The 17,718-nt window shown below is 33.3% G+C and overlaps 1 protein-coding gene across 8 annotated transcripts; it reads right to left on the bottom strand.

The window, feature by feature from the left end:
- Positions 1–868: 868 nt before the first annotated feature.
- On the bottom strand, positions 869–17,718 carry LOC108227973 (protein CHROMATIN REMODELING 24). 8 transcript variants are annotated; one of them, XM_017403397.2, is made up of 26 exons: positions 17,451–17,717; positions 17,233–17,364; positions 16,456–16,584; positions 15,700–15,768; positions 15,469–15,585; positions 13,786–13,899; positions 12,577–13,472; positions 12,345–12,475; positions 12,186–12,240; positions 11,666–11,788; positions 10,685–10,792; positions 10,173–10,228; positions 10,008–10,098; positions 9,321–9,458; positions 9,165–9,242; positions 7,743–7,952; positions 7,461–7,532; positions 5,255–5,335; positions 5,055–5,170; positions 3,899–4,010; positions 3,324–3,392; positions 2,951–3,045; positions 2,656–2,781; positions 2,209–2,274; positions 1,986–2,118; positions 869–1,315 (listed from the first exon to the last, which is right to left on the bottom strand). In XM_017403397.2, the coding sequence occupies exons 1-26, from the start codon at positions 17,563–17,565 to the stop codon at positions 1,178–1,180; spliced, it is 3,570 nt and encodes a 1,189-aa protein (XP_017258886.1). In that variant the 5' UTR covers positions 17,566–17,717; the 3' UTR covers positions 869–1,177. The 8 variants fall into 8 exon arrangements, with proteins under 8 accessions (XP_017258886.1, XP_063935847.1, XP_063935846.1 ...); XM_064079777.1 differs by having other exon boundaries at positions 12,577–13,466; XM_064079776.1 differs by having other exon boundaries at positions 15,469–15,582.

The raw sequence follows: 17,718 nt of genomic DNA, 5'->3' as shown, positions 1-17,718 counted from the left end.
AATATCTTATCGATATATGTGGTTTCTGATTTATAAATTCATTGTTGCAAGTTATATAATTTTATGAAAATTCGTATATTTGCTCAATTCTATAGTATCTACTCATTCGTACGGTTAGATTATTAAAAAAATCGTTATTAATACATTTTTCATCCACATTAATAATGTGAAAAGTATTTTTAGTTTCCCTTTTGGAAGAAGACGCTTGGAATGAACTTACGGGTCCTTCACCCCTGGGCCATAAGTAATAGTTGACAGCTTAATGTGACCCATATGACTTGTACGATTGTAACGTAAGAATATCTCATTAAATAATTATACTGTAGTGTATACAATACAAAACAGAATTGTTTTCTTTGGTTACATATCAACGTCAAGAATTTATAAATTTTTAAATAAATATAAACGGGTTTGAGATATTTGTAGCATGGGATCATCAAAAAAATCAAGAAAATCTTCGAATGAGCGAAAGTCTGCACGAGCATTTTATTTTAACTTGAGGCAGCAAACATTTGACAACTAACAAAACAATTACGAAACAAGGAAACAATAGGAAGTTGGGACGATTCCCGGCCACATTACCTGAAAATTGCCAAAATGAAAAATACTGAAACAGTTTTGTGAGTAGCAGCTCAGAATTCGGTTCCATCACAAAACAGCTTCAACATCATACTACAACCACCATTGCTAGAATCTGTAATCAGAACTGTCGCGAAACTGCCACCATAAAACACTTGCAACACGTTGCACCTTTCATTAAAGCTGCTGCAGGGTAGCATAAATATGGGTATCTGAGCACTGAGCCAGTGAGCATGAAAACAAGGTTAATTTATACTTAATTCCCCAAAAGAGAAGTGTATCGGAGAAATGAGCCAAAAAAAAAAAAGAGATACTTAGATCAGAGAACCAAAAACTGGCCAGGTACAGTTGTGTCCAACTACACTTGTTATACACGTAACAATGAGGAATAATAAGTGTCATTTGTGCTTTCAATATCAACAAAATATTAATATTGAAATGTGTTATCAGACTCCGAGCAGTACATGGACCGAAAAATTACACTGCTCGTGAAAATGGAAGTCTGGAAAAACAACTGCACCCGTAATTCAGTTGTACATGAAATCATCATGAACACCAATTGTGTCAGTATCAGATATCTAAAGTTGAAGAAAATGATTTATCCTGATATTTCATCCAAATCGATTATATTATTTTTATTTCTAGCCTCCGAGCTAATATTTTCAAGTTCCGAATGCAATTGAGCGATTTGCTTTCTTATCTTGTCTCCCTTGTCAGGTAGGTTGGAAATCATAACCTGGAAAAAAGAATAAAGGTATCTCAGGGACACGCCAATATCTGCGAAAGGGTATAAACCAAACAAAGCAGCAGATAATTATAGGATGTGTGCTATTGGTTCTAAATTTTCGCAATTGCATTAAATAGTAAGGAGTTGTATAATAGTATCAATCTATTAAGTTCTCTTTATCAAAATAGTTTTACATGCTTTTTGTAAGGAGGGGATACCACTTCTACGGCATACATATCCCAATGACAATGATTTAGCTAAAGCTACAAACCAGACTAATAATGCAATAAATATATAGAATATAACTTGCCAAAGTTTATATCCCAGGCAAAGTAAAATAAAAAGGAATGACACAGAGGGAAAGCAATCATAGATATCAACTAGCCCAGCTTTTACTGTTGTTTGGTGTTCACAGTTTTGTTTTGTTTTCATGAATTTGCAGAACAATCCTTCATAGAGTTCAAGAACTAACAGGTCGGTAAGATTGGGCATGAATTATTTCAAGTTACAATATTCAGAATGAACTTCTGAACAGACTTAAAGGGGAAGGTGTCTTTGTTTTCGCATGATGCATCACATACAAGAAGTCCCTTGCTTCGGAAAATTTGGAAAACGAGCGAGCAATTGTAAATCAGTTTTGTTTTTTAACACCAACAGATATTTTTTAGAGAAGAAGTACCTTATTTGCGAAAACTTGAGATAGCCTCTTGATCCTATCCTGAATATCCCTTTCACTTGGTGAACATGAATTGTTTGATGAAGAAACTTTGGTGTGCAATTTAACATCCTTTGGGTTAAATGCATACTTAGCACTGTTTAAACAAAAGTCTCCAAATTAATACCAACTAATAATGCAATATGATTGTGGAAGGGAGTAAACTGACAATCACTATATGCTTTACCCATCTATATCACGTTCATTTGAAGAGAAAGAGGCTGAGCTGCTCACAAATCTATTAGGATTTACCCTGCACACCACACAACGATTAGGATGGAGACAATAGTAGTAACTTTTCCTCCTTCCCTGATTCATCTAAAGTTTCCCTCACCTAGATATTCATTCTTTCATAGACATACAATCAAAAATCAGTGTTTTTACAGATAAGAGAGACAATGTCCCTCGTAAGATTTCTTCACAAAACACAAATGTTTTAAGAATTTCTAGGCTTTCAAACAATTTGAATGTCAAAATTTCTCACTTCAGACATCCCCTAATTTGAATGGTGATGAACAAATAGATGTTAAACAGTTGTTTACATATAGTACCAGAAATCACGTTTACACAATCTCCACTGCATTTACTACTGTGTATCATAATGTTCTAGCAAGTATACATGCATAAGGCTCACCTTGTAATTTCCTCTTCTTGCACTGCTGCTACAGGTGCTGTCTTTGAGAAAAGTAAACTGTGGTGGCTAACTCCAGCTATACCGAGCGACTCCACGAACTTTAAATGCTTTTCCAGTGACTCATCCCTGTAGATTTATTATCAGTACTACATATAAAAAGATAAGTGCATATTCATGAAAATACTTAAATACCAATCCCAGTGACTAGCATTGTAGTTTAAAAGTTAAAACTACAGGTCTGGTACAAAAATCACCAAAAAAGAGCTATAAACATCTTTATGAAAAAAGATTTTACATTTTGAGCTGACCATCGTGCTCATCATGCAACTGCTGTTGAGTGAGAGAAACATCAAAACCTTGTTCAGGGATACTGAACAGCTCCCTAAGATCCTGCATAAAAATGTTTACACATATACTGAGTGGAGGAAAAAAAGAAGAGAAAACAGTCTGACTGATTCATATATCTTAAGAACAAAGATGTGAATTTACATATTCATATGTGAGTATGACATGTATGTGTGTGTGTGTGTGTCAAGAGATCCAATTTTGTTATAAACAAAGATATGAATTTAAAAATGCATGACTGTGTGTCTTATGTGAGTGTGTGTGTGTGTGTTGTTCAAGTAAACAATAGAGATCAAGATGACTTGGATCCGTTAGTTAAGTACCTGTTGACTGAAATATCGAATTTGTTCTTTGTGTTCAGTTGCACTTTTAAACAAGCCCCCCTTAAAAACCTATGTCACATAAAATAGCAAAACATGGTTATAAGAGGGCAGTTACAAATAAATGAGAACACTATTGCATGTATTGCCAAAAATAAATTGACTTTCAGTTTTTTTTTAATCACCGTGTGCCCCAACAAACAGCAGGTTCTTGAGGCATACAAGATATAAATTATTGGTACCTTGTAAATGAAAAAAGTACCAAATATACTCTATACATATGAACAGGCAACAGCCCTTGGGGGCGAACCCACATTCCCACCACACCCAAAATTGAATATCAAAAGGAAAGCATACAGTTTATTGATATAATATGGCAACACAAAAACACAAGTCAACATAAAACTTAACCCAAGTAAAGTCATATGAGCAGTCCTTGGGTGAAACCCACATCCCCGCCACAACCCATAATTTAATATCAGAAAAAAAACATACAGTTTATTGACATAATATGGCATCACCAGAATATAAGTTAACATAAAACTTAACCAAGTAAAGTCATATCTAAAAAAAACTACCTGCTTTCTATATATCTTTTCTTCAACAGTTCCACAAGTCATCAATCGATACACTAGAACATCCTTCTTTTGTCCAATACGATATGCACGATCAACACTTTGGTTATCGGTGCTGCAAAAGATATGGAAAATAAAATATTAAATGCATTTCATGTTTATATAGATCATGCAGAGAGAGGAGCTAAACTTTTAATTTTTACACATATTTTATAATTATTTAGAAAAGTTTTACTTGTATCATATTATACAGTTATATTATGTAGATAAATTATTGGGTACATACGGAGACCTGGAAAGGAATAATTTTATGCATGGTAATGATTTGGCAAAATCTTATCTGAAAGTCATCAGCTAAAAATTCATGTCATAAGCTAATCCAACAATCGCATAATTTATTTTTGGTACATTACAGTCGCTGCTTTTAGAGCATAAAAAAAAGTATGTTATTTTCATTTTCTCTGGTAAAGTCCAAGTTTTAATCAAATTCAATCACATGTATATAAATACTCCTTTGTGACCAGCACAAAAGATTCAAAACTAATTTTTCATAGTTCTACTTTTTGAATTCCATTATCTTTATACAGAGCTACCACATCAAAACTAATTTCAGACTATGAAATGCACTTCTAAAGTAGCTTATCTTGGTATTTTATAAGTTATTCAATTTGTAAACGAAGGACACCATGTCGTGAAATTATTATACAGTTGTGAAAATAATATATATACATATATGTGTAGAATTTCACAATTTTAAATGTACAAAAATGTACTTAAGTTAGTCCCTCATTATCGCACAAAGTTTTATTAATTCTATAAATATAAATAAATTAGTATTAGCACTTAAGTTATACATACTGAAAATCAAAGTACTTTTAAGATAAATACAAATAGACCGCTAATATTGTATTTGACTTTTTTTCACTAACAAATAAACTTATGCCGTGCAAAGAATACTGGGAATGTATATTAGTATACAGAGAAGTTATGCGTTTTAATTAATTGAAACAGATTATTGCACTTGAAGTTAATTGCAAACGGAGCAATATTTGAAAAATAGATTAAACTTTAAACTTGCTACTAGACTCAAAACAGTTAACCAACTCGAAAACTAGATCCGACTTTATAATGTAACGGTATACATTTTGTGAACATTCACCTTGGATTCCAAGCTGGATCAACTACTATGACACGATCTGCTTTTGTTAGTGTAAGTCCTAGTCCGCCAACTTGAGAAGTCAGTAGAAAAATGGGAGCTCCGCCTGCTTGAAAATCCTGTTGCGATGCAAGTTTGTGTCACTAAAACTATTTTTTTTAATATTTCCTGATAATTAATTTAGCATAATTTAGCACACTCACATCAACAATCTTCAGTCTGTCATTAGCTTTGGTAGTCCCATCAATCCGCAAAAATTTGTAGCCGTTAGATATTAGGGAATCCTAAAAAAAAAGATAAAGATTAATCAGAAAACTAAAAATTCTACTAAATATCACCTCGGATTCGAATCTGGATCAACCGTTACCAATACAATAGTCAGAGCACCCGATGTAAAATTATTAGACAAAAATATAACTAAAAGATCACTCACATAATACTAAAATATGCGACATACAATATTTTAGCCAAAAAAATGCAAATAATATCCTAATAGCCAAATATATTTAATGCAACTGAGCTTTACTATAATCAAATGTGATAAAAAAAACCACTTTAGACAGGAGTTGCAAATAAGGCACAATAATAATGGATGCTAATGAACAGAGGCAGTAATCATGTTCCAAAAAAAAAATACACAAGGCGCCCATAATGCTGAACACATTAACAGGAAACAAAGAATAAGATAAAGCAGAATATACTAAACAATTCAATGCCCAGAACATTGGCAGGCAATAAAAACATTATATATATGCACTGTTGCCCCTAACCTCCATTATTTACGTTGTAAATGTAATGAATGTTTATATATATCGAATCAAGCCTTTAGCAATTTGCTTTTAGTTTTTACAATGTTGGTTTACAAGTACTTGCTTGTGTTCTTTGGAAATAGAACTATTGTGGTCATAGTGATGCTAAAAGTAAACAGAAGTATGTTATAGCTAAACTTCTGATGTGCGATTATTCAATGCCCAAAAAAAACAAAGATTTAGAATGGTGAATAATTATGCTACAGAAATCATAGCTAAGAAATAATAGTGATACTATACAAACATATATATATATATATATGTGTGTGTGTGTGTCTATATGTGTGTGTGTGTGTACAAGTTAGCCATTAGCATCATGCATATAAATCATACTAGCTTATTACCCGTGCCAAGCACGGTTTATATGAATTTTTTAAATCTATTATTTATTAGAATTATAAGGTCTTATTATTTAATTACACTATCATCTTTTTCATATACTCATTTAAACTATTGTTGTTTAGATATAATATTTTTCATGTATTAACATTTGATCCTATGAATTTATTTTAGAACAATATGTTTTATTTTAGCAAAATCATTATCTTTTTTATGATTTTTAAAGAGATGGAAAGAATATTCAGCACCAACAAATATTAGTTGACTTGTACGGTCTTTAATCTTTAGTAAATTAAAAATTTTAAATTTGCAATTGTTTTAGACGCCTGATAGGTAAATGTTATGTGTAAGGTTAGTCGGAGTTTTTGTAGGTCTAAAATAAAACGTATCGTTCTAAAATAAATTCATAGGATCAAATGTTATTTCAATAGTTTTTTGACAAATTAATATAAAAGTCGAACAGGTGAATATTATGTGTAAGTTTTAGGTCTAGTAGTGGTAGTTGTTTGACAAATTAATATATTAATATACACATCTAACAGAAGAGCTTTTAACCTAAATAACTCTAATTTAGAACTAATTTGTTATCAATTTTTTTTGTCAATGTCTTGTGTTTCGATCCTTTTACTATACGTTGCAACAGGGACAATCTTTCTAATAGTGGTAGTGGCAATAGCTTAATTCTTGACAGAGTTTGCGTTTATCGTGTTACCCCACCTTCTTCGTCTTTATCGCAATCTTGTGAAAGGCAGAGGTTGAATTAATTTTCATATTAATATGGATTTGGCTGATATTATCAATATGGACTCCTTATTTATTAGAATTCTGAAATGCAATAGGAATTTTATAGAGTTGTTTGTAAATTAAATTGTTTTGAGTTTTAAAAATTAAAACACATAGTTTTGTTGGCGATATAATTATGTTGGTGGGATAATCATTACATTACAAAATCCTGGTCAATATGGAAGTCTTTTTATCGGAGAATAATAAAAAAATAATTATCAAATAAAAGAAATTACATGATAACAGCCAAATTTTGGTACTTTGGTATTTGGTACTTCTGATGTTCCACTAAAAGGGGATTTCACTTAATGAGTATAGATTCTAATACTAAGTAACTTTGTGAGTCAATGAGCTTGCGTTTAGCCAAAAAAAGGTAAAATCTACACTCATATCACCGTTAATTGCATGTACACAATATTTAGTGTATATGTTAATTTGTAATGGACAAAACTTCAAGAAACTAATTAGCTAAACTAACCTGAATTAGATCAAGCATCTTTCGAGTCTGGGAAAAGATGAGAACATTATGACCCCTGGGGATTAAGCTTGGCTGTGAAACAACATTAGAGATATAACAAATTCAGATGATGTTCAAAAAATGAGTAATCATGTCTATGCCGAATAATATTGCGAGTGAATTGTTTGGTTGTTAGTAGTTGTAAGAATATTTGTTATCAATGTATTACTAGTAGTGAGTAGTGTGGCTTCATTTCAAGGAGCATATATCTATATATTTTTATAGATAATGTTGGAGTCTAACCAATAACGATAATATAAAAGAGATTTTGCAGGACACATAGTCGTGTTTCTCTGCAAAATCCAGCCTTTCAGTCACATCCGCAATGTGCATTGCTAACTTTTCAGCCACGCCATGCTCTTCAGGGTTAAGCATTGAATCCATCCCTTCTAATACATCTTCGGCAGCTCTTTTCGTCAAAAGCAATGGATGATCACATATTTTCTTCAGGATCTACTTGAGAGAAAGAAAGACACTAAGATATATATTATGAAGTGAAATTAGACTGCGTACATGTAATCAAAATTCTGATACTTCAAAGACTAAAACAATTAACCTTAAAGAAAACCAACAAAGACTTAGATATATAGAAGATGCTGAATTTAACAACAAAGGATATAACAAATAAAAAAAAATTAAATATTCAGCCGTCATTGTACAGCACTGCTTGATATTGGCGATGACTGTGGCACCTTTTGCCTCTTTCTTTTCTGACCTATTCCTCTGTTTGCACTTAGTTATTGAACTGGCCTAAGTTTTCTTAGAAATATATAAACTGTGTGTAACATAAAAGCCATATATACCCGTACACTTCGCTTTTTAAGTTTTTCATCAAGTTGCGCAGGTTATAGTGTGGTGAGTTGTTTGACCAATACAGACCTTCTATTGTGACACAGGGCATCCTCACAGATCCATAAAAAGACAATCTAACATGTTCTATAACATCAAGCTTGCTGAACTTTTACTGTGTTGTGTAGCAATGGACATTGGATGGAAAACAGAAATATGTTTTCAGGTATTTGCTCGGTTTAAAACTACCAGATGAGATGTCAATCTCATTCTAATTTTCGTTTCTTCTCCTTCAGAAGTTTTTTATAATTTTATTACTACAGCTCTTCATCTCCAATAAATTCACACAAAACAAATCTGTTCATCACTTTATCCATTGCATTTTTCCCTTCTTGCTATAGAAACAGCCCCAGAGGCTATATCACATTCTTACATGTGTCCAACTACAGCCATACCAATTCTTCTATTGACATTAATGGCATGGTAATATCTGGCCACTGGACCGAATAGACAGCAATTGACGGTCAATAATTAAAAATTTAAAGCAAGCAAAGCAATTAATGTGGGGTGGAATTCTAACTTGAGCAGACATTGCGAGCATACATGGCTTACTCATTAATACTTCTGAATTCCTTTTAGGTTTAAATGTGCCTCTTTCATTCAACTCTCTGTACTTAGTGCCATAATATAAAAAAATTTAATGAGCTCTAACCAAAAGAATATCCATATTGAGCAGCTATATTCAGTACATACGCACATAACACAAACATATAACTAATTATGCAAATATTAAATAGTAGATACTGTATTTACAGATATGGATATCAGTATATCACACAATAAGATGAAGTGTGTCAAAAACAATATAGATATTACCGTTAGCGCAGCCAATGGAGATCCATCAAAGGCAGAAACAACCAACTCGGTCTTTAGAAAAGCTTCATAAAGTTGTCTCTGCATGAAGCAATATAGATAGCTATAAGACATATGTCATCACCGTTTCTAAAGAATTCAGATTTTTTTAGCTAGTACCTGGCATTTAGTTAATCTTAACCACACAATAATTTCATGCTTTTGGGAAAGACTGGCCGTGTTTGTGCCATCATCATCACAAAACACCTCACTCTTCAAGCGACGTAAGAAATAAGGTTGAATGCGTTCTCTCAATTCCTGTCAAGATAAGCGTATGATGATGACTGACTCTTATGCTACAACGGACAAGCTTCAACAAGATAAACCAAACGTTGGTGCTTTTAAATAGTCAACTAGATGTCGAAGTGACAAGACAAAATCCATGGTTATTAGGAGATTGAGATACTTGTTTTCACTATAAGTAGCAAATCAAACTATTAATAAATGTAACAGTGAACTATTAACAAATCTCAGGATAATCTTAAGAAAAGAATAGATGCGACAAAATAACAAAACATAAAATTTACTATCATTACTTGTGGATGGCTTTAAGACAGGGTAACAAGCCAAAATTCACATCCAAGTCCAAGCATTTGTACTTTGTATACTTTATACATATAATAGCAACAAAAATACATTTGTTTTTAATACCTTAATCAGAAAATTACATGCAGTAGGAGCTAGGACAATGATCAGGTAATCTTAGACTTAACTAAACATGCACAAGAAAACGAATTTCATTTACAATTCATGGACTGTAAATATAAAAATATTAATAATATACAATCTTGATCATATTAATATCACCTTTGCAACAGCCGAACCAATACGCTTATCCCTATCAGAAGCATTTTTCTCGTTTCCACGAAGAATAGCATTTTCGTATTTTTCCTTAAACCTAAAACAGAATAAATGACCATCATTTCTTTTTATAAACAAAATTTGAAACACATTCATGAGATATGGAAATACCATTTTTTGTCACCAAGAAGGTCAGGGCAACAAAAGCTGAACAAGGCCCACAATTCCTACAATTATTTTATAGAAGAAAGGATTATAGTCACTGCTTAATAAAGTAACAAAACGTGTGCCCTCTATTCCAGGATATGCCTGCTTTACCGTGTTTGTAAAATACAAAGATTCAAGTGTTGGCATGACTTCATCAATAAGCAAAGTAAGAAAGTTTTAATAGATCTTGTTATATTAATTTTTAGTTTTTACAAAGAATACAATTCAAAGAAAATCAGATCAAATTTGGTATTTATATTTAAAAAGTATCATATTTTGTGATATTAATTCTTGGTTTTACAATGATCACAGATCAAAGAAAATCATATCAAATTTGGTAGATATATTTAATAAGTATCAAATTTGGTATTGACACTTTAGAAGTTGACTACACTTGTAACTTGACTGGGAGTCTAACTGTGAAACAGAGTACACTACAAAATATCTGATTAATTGCCACAAAATACAGTCAGTACCTTGAGGTGATTTTGTATAGGTGTGCCACTTATGATTATACGGTGAGCAGCTGGTATCTCAAGCAAACTTTTGGCTCTCTGCGTACTAGGATTCTTTATGAGATGACCCTGCAATTGTTTATGTCAACAAAGGTATACTCTATTAACTAATCATAATTTTTCATGTCCAATAAGACACCAATTGTCAATTATAATGGCATCAATGCAACACAATCAATTTTATAAACTGATATTTAAATACAAAAATTAAGACAGGTGTCCTACCTCTAGGATAATAAAAGAAGTGCATGAAGTTATTCAGTAAGTAACACAACGACCTCCATAAAGTATAAGCCATTAGCAAGCAAGAAATAATGACCAAATGACAGCAACTCCTATTTAAAAAGTTTCAAAAACACTTTAGAATACCCGAGTGTTTGCTTTTGAACTTTTCTTTCCAGTTTGTGATTGCTACCATGGCAGCATGCAGACTTATTTAAATAATTTTTTACTTTCATTTGCTATAAAATCCTGTTCCAGATCAATACTTGTTAATTAGTGGATAAAACATACAAATTACAATTCCCACGAAGAAAAATATATTTTCTAAGTAATACGTCATAATTGATTATCATCGCTAATCTAATACCTGTCACTTCAACTACAATTAAAACCCCAGCACAACCCTTTATATTTTTATGAAGGAAGGCAGAGATATCGTGACCAAAGGAAAATTTGATAACATTTTCTTTTAGGTGTAAACAGCATGTGTCACATAACAAACACATCAGACAAGACCAATTAGCATCAACATACACATTATTCCATTAGTCAATCAGTACACCTACCAAATATTTAATAACCACATAACACATCAATCTACTAAACAACATATAGGTATTAATTCATGTAGAACGATCTAGCCTATTAAATGAAATGGTATGTCTATTTGAAGCAGCCTACATAAGATAACAGAACCATAAACCAAAGATGTATAAATACCTCATCAAGTATCATATAATCCCAGGTCTCTTCATCTTCATCGTCAAAGAAGTGATGGTCCCCTCGTAAAGATTTGGTATTGTTCCGGACAATGTCATAAGTTGTTAAAAGAATACCTTTGTCCTAAGAGGAAGGGAAGATAGTTAAAATGTCAAAATTATGACATGGATCATACCTAAAACATTGGATATGAGTCCAACACTTTTCTTTCTAAATTTATAATATTAGAAATCCAAGTGAGAGTGGCACAAAGAAGCCAGACTTAATCGGAAAACTGGTCTGCTAAGAAAATCATACTTTGGTAGACAAAATAGATAAATCCTTTACTTTTCCAACATAGTCGAAAATGAAGGACATAAAGGTGATTTTTTAGGAACATGAGGAAATAATGGAACCATTATAAGATCAATGTTTTATTTTTGAAACAATGTCAATCAACCTAAAAGGGCCTGCTAACTAGACCAATATATTCTTATAGTGGTATTCAGTCACAGGAACAAGCATATAGTACAGGGAGCACCTGAAAAACGGATTGAAGTTCATATTCCCGGGCTTTTGCACATGTCCCATAATATCTGGAATATAAAAATATTCAGAATTTCTGTTTTCATATTTTTCATCTAACGACAAGGTTATTAGTACACTACAATAATAAAAAAATAAAACAAAGCATTCTCACTCTCTTGTCTTGTGAGAAAGATCAACAGCCGATAGTTCCTTGATCCAATGCGGTAGAAGTGTTTTGGGAGCAACAACTAGAACCCTTTTTATAAGACGTGAGTGAAACAGCCCAGCTAAAAAACCACATATCTGAAATAAAGTGTAAAAAGATGTCATTTATGATCTTAAGTGTCATTTACATATTCAATGAATTATGAGAAAAAGCTTGGGAGTAAATTCAGAATATTTACCTGCATTGTCTTCCCTAGACCCATATCATCACCCAATATGCCTCCTTTACCTTGACAATGAAGTGACCAGAGCCACTTCAATCCATCACGCTGATGAGGATACAGCATTTTTGCAATTTTCCCATTTAATTTGAACTGAGAGATAGGATCACTCAAAACAATAGAATCTTCATTTCCAAAATTATTTTCCCCAGCCTTGTCCAATTTATTTATATTGTCACGATCATCAGGCTCCCACTTTACTGTGCTTTCCCGTGCATTTAAACTTTTTAAAAAGTTATGATTACTAATAACTACACAGTCATCATCATTGCGGTCTTTTCTTCTATGAGCATGTTTTAAATTATTAGATTGTCCTGCATTAGAGATGTGATTATTCATGTGCCTAGTTCCATTCTTCTTTTTATCTCCTGCACAATTCTTCATATCATTTACCAACATGCCACCATCTCTCCTGATTTCAGACACATCATCGTACACTTTGGCTTTGCTGAAATCATATCCACTAGAACTGCCAAAGCTATCAGGTCTTGGCGAAGGACCAGCATTCTTATGCAATTCATTTTCTTTGTCAAATGCAGTACCCTTATTCATACGTGAAGCAGATAAATCCTCCACTAGCCCAGTTTTCGTCGAAAATGGTCTCTTAGTCTTCTCCATCGAGAGAACCTCAAATTTAGCACTTAAATCATGAAGAATATCCATGATTTCATCACCACTATTTAGGTCTTTCTTCAGTGGGGGCGGAGATTTAAAATCTGCTACCCCTGAATTGTCTGGTTCATCGTTCAAAAAAGTGCTACTGTCATCTTCTTCACAGTCATTAATTGATGAAACTGTTTTGCAGAGTCGACGTCTACCTTCAAGCTTAACCTTCAAAGGCTTCCTCTCTTCTGCTGTACATTACATAATCCGTTAGTTAACCCGATACAACCAAAATTATAAGTATTATTTCAGTTAACAAAAATATTACATGACACGCCCCTCTATTATACATGTTAAAAATCATTACGAAGCATATTATTAATGCTAATTTATGATTAATGAGCTTCAAAAGATTTCACGGCTTTATAGTCTCTTTGCTTTATATGTATGCTGACTTGCTCCTACCTTACACTCTACAAGGTACACATATTAAAATAAATACAATACAATACATATGTGTGTCTGTGTGTGGACTCGTATTTGCCTGTGTGTACAAAAGATTACCAGGTGGATGACCAAACTTATGAAACTCGGCCTTCTCAACTTTGTTAAGGGAAGGCATGTATTCACCCTCGGTTAAGGAACTGCTGACTTTAATACCAACGTCTGATTCTAGTTCTGCAATCATTTTTCATTCAGATAATAAAGATAGTTCAAAAGGAGGTATATGGCAGCGAAAAGGAAAAAATAAAAGAGTGCATTAATATATTACATCAAAAAATATAATAGGAGATTCCGATGGTAATAATGTTCTAAAAGGGCAATCAAATTGTTATATGTATGGATCTAAGCCATTTGAGACAAGAAACAACTATATAATACAGTACCAGTACTGCTGTGTGAGTAGCCTCCTTGATGCTCATGTGTTGATGGAATTTGTGCAATAAAACACATTAGTAGTTCAGTTCATATGAAAACACGTGATGTGAAAATATTAATATATCCATCCCATTTAAAAATTTTCATATTAAATATTAATGGGAAACTGAGGCCTTGTTTGTTTCGATGTAACCCAACTACGTAACTAGAAGTTCCTTGGATATAAATTGGGTGCAAGTGTTTGGTTACATGATATCTAAATATGATAAGGGAACTTTAAATTCCATGATATTTGTAGTTACCTCAAAACATGGGAACTTAGTCACCTAGGTTCACCATAGTCACTCCAAGTTGAATAGCTTTTTAATATAAAAATATTAATTACTTACCAAAATTAATTATGCAACTCCTAATTACATAGTGATGAACCAAACACAAACATCTTATTTAACTTGGAACTCTGTGATGCAACTTAGTTACAAGGAAGTTCAATTTCCTATGCAACTTGAAAGTTGACGAAACAAAAGAGGCCTAAATATTTTTAAAGAGTTCATTAGATTTTATCTTGGCAAGTTATGATGTGATACAAGTTAATGGTACCTTGCTATGCGAACAGACCAAGAACCCAGAATGACTAGAGTATGCTAATACTTTGATTGGCCGATATTTATGTACACAAAGATGAGAGAAACAGCATACAAGGAGGAAAGTGACTCAATATCACAGTTATGGAAAAAAGAAGGGCATTACTTTTTTCTGTATTGTTCTATGACAAAGCTCTGCTGAGATTCATTTTTGAATCTTCTGTTTCAGGTATAAGACATTGATCAAATAAAACATACATTAACAAAAACATGCACACGTCAAATGCAAAAGCAAAATACGAAAACAGAATAATCAGGAAAACAGATAAACTGCATTATCGTAGATGAGAAAACAATAATGTATGTTCAACGGTTATGAATTTCCTGCATCTATTAGCATTAGTAGTTAAGTGTGTATATGAAAGCACGAAATCATATTTACATCATGCAAAGATATAACTTCCCATTAACAATAGAACTTAATTTCTAAAAGCCAATGGCCCAATAGTAATGAAAAGTTTCACTTAACCACCCAAAAAGAGAAAATTACAAGTACACAACAACAGCTAATATCGTTCTAATCTGTAATGAGATAACAAAAACTTCATAGTACGTCCATCATCTCAAATTAGACTAAAAAACCCCAAAACTGGAGAAGGCAAAATACATACATACATACATACGGACGGACGGACAAACGGAGAGACAGAGAGAGAGACAGACAGACAGATAGACAGATAGAGAGAGAGAGGGAGGGAGGGAGGGAGGGAGGGAGAAGATTTACCACAAGGAGGTGAAGGAGAGTCGAAACCAACAATCCCGGAGAAATGAGGGGCGTCATCTTTTTGGGTATCCTTTGATGACAAAGCTCTGCTGAGACTCAATTGTGAATCTTCTTCTTCTATAAAAAAGTCATTAATGAAAACATTAACAAGAGAGTGAGGAGAAAAGCAAAACACTGAAACACACGTAAAACTAAAGCGGCATTATCGTATGGGAAAACACTATGATCTACCAAAAGAGTTGTGTGCATCACTCCAGCACTCCACGTGATGCTCAACAGCTGGTGGATTTCCTGCAACTACTGAAGTGGTAGTTGTAATTCATAATTTGATAGTAAAACAATAATTCCAAAAAGATTATTGAGATAAACTCTTCCTCATTACAAATTGTAATCAATATTCAAATATAAGTACGTGGGAAAAAAAAATTCGAATAAAAATTTAAGGGAAATTTTGTCTTCAAGATATATACATATAAATGAAATCAGCTAAAACTGTAAAAATTCCTAGAAGTAAAAACATGATATCCAATTCACACTTCACAGTATCATGTATCTTGTATTAAAATAACTATACACCCAAAAAGGGTACTGTATTCTAAAATTTATGACTGAAAAAATAAATTATACAAATAGAGACACACATTATGTTTCCTCATTTAAAAATTTTAGTTATAGGTGTCAATCGAAAATCATTTCTCTAAATATACATGGATAAAATTAGCTAAAACCGTACTAAAGCATCGCACTCGGATGATAATCATTTTATAGTATAGTATTTTCATCGCACTCGGATGATAATCATTTTATAGTATAGTACTTTCACTTAAAAATACAAAAAACCCAAAATGATAAATATATAACTTTTATTGAACCTAACCAGAAACATTATACACTCTTGCGCGCGTGAGAGAGAGAGAGAGAGAGAGAGAGAGAGAGAGAGAGAGAGAGAGAGAGAGAGAGAGAGAGAGAGAGAGAGAGAGAGAGTACGTGATTTAGGAGGAGGGGGAGAAGGAGAACCAAAATCACCAATACGGGAGAAAGTAGGAGCATCATCATTCACAGTAACACTTGGCAAGAATTCCCTGGTGACATTCATCTTTGCTTCCTCTTTTCCGCCTGTTTTTAATCAAACATTATTACACAACAAATATACCAAACAAGATATATAAATGAAATCAGCTAAAATTTGTAACAGATCATAACAGTAAAGAGGTGATATAATCTTTTCAGTATAGCATCTTTCATTAAAACCTATAAACCAGAAATGGTAGTTAAATCCTTAATACCGCACCTGGAACAAATACATTATACAATATATTCACATACATTGTTTCCAATTTTAATATTTAATACGATTACAAGTTATATCTATAAATTAAAAACCATTCTCTGGTAATACTTCGATACAATCAGCTATAATTATATTATATACACAGACTAATGATGCAGCGTACTTCATACTTCATAGTATCATGTCCTTCACTAGAACAGACGATATATCATATACATATACATAAATAATTAATCCACACACGTATAGCTGCTGGGAGAGAGGGGGGGGAAGAGAGAAAGGGGGAGGATCTAGTGAGAGAGAGGAGGGAGGGAGGCAAGAGAGATAGAGAGGCGAGAGAGAGAGAGAGAGAGCGGGGAGAGATAGAGAGAGAGAGGGAGGGAGGGAGGCAGAGAGAGAGAGAGAGGGAGGGAGGGAGAGGGAGGGAGGGAGGGGGAGAGCGAGAGAGAGAGAGAGAGAGAGAGAGAGAGTACCTGGACTGGAAAGAGGAGGAGGATCAAAATCAGAAATCCCAGCGAAAGTAGGAGCATCATCATCATCATTTAAATTAAGACTCGACGAAAAAGCCTTAGTCAAATTAACCTTCGCTTCATCCTCTCTATCTCCTAGTAAACATCACACATCAATTCAAACAATCACAATCACACAACAATCAAATTAAACACACACACGAAATCAAAAGATATGTTACTTGAGAAATGAAAAGGAGGCTTGGGATGCGGAGCAGAAGAGAGGTCAGAAAGGAGACGATTGTGACGCTGATTCAGACTCATCGGCTCTTTCGCCGCTGTTCTCTTCTCCGCCATGGATTGAAATCTCGAAACCCTAATTTTGATTGGAAACGGTTAGATTTTCCGCTGAGCGGAAAGGCACTTATTCAAATTTTTGTATCGCTCCTCTATCTACGCTTGCTTTCCTTTATAATATAGTCTGCTTTGCTGTGCTGGCCGGGGTTTGTG

This window comes from Daucus carota, chromosome 6, assembly GCF_001625215.2.
Source record: "Daucus carota subsp. sativus chromosome 6, DH1 v3.0, whole genome shotgun sequence".
Lineage (NCBI taxonomy): Eukaryota > Viridiplantae > Streptophyta > Magnoliopsida > Apiales > Apiaceae > Daucus > Daucus carota.
The sequence above is the reverse complement of the archived record's forward strand: the minus strand, read 5'-3'. Positions and strand labels throughout refer to the sequence as shown.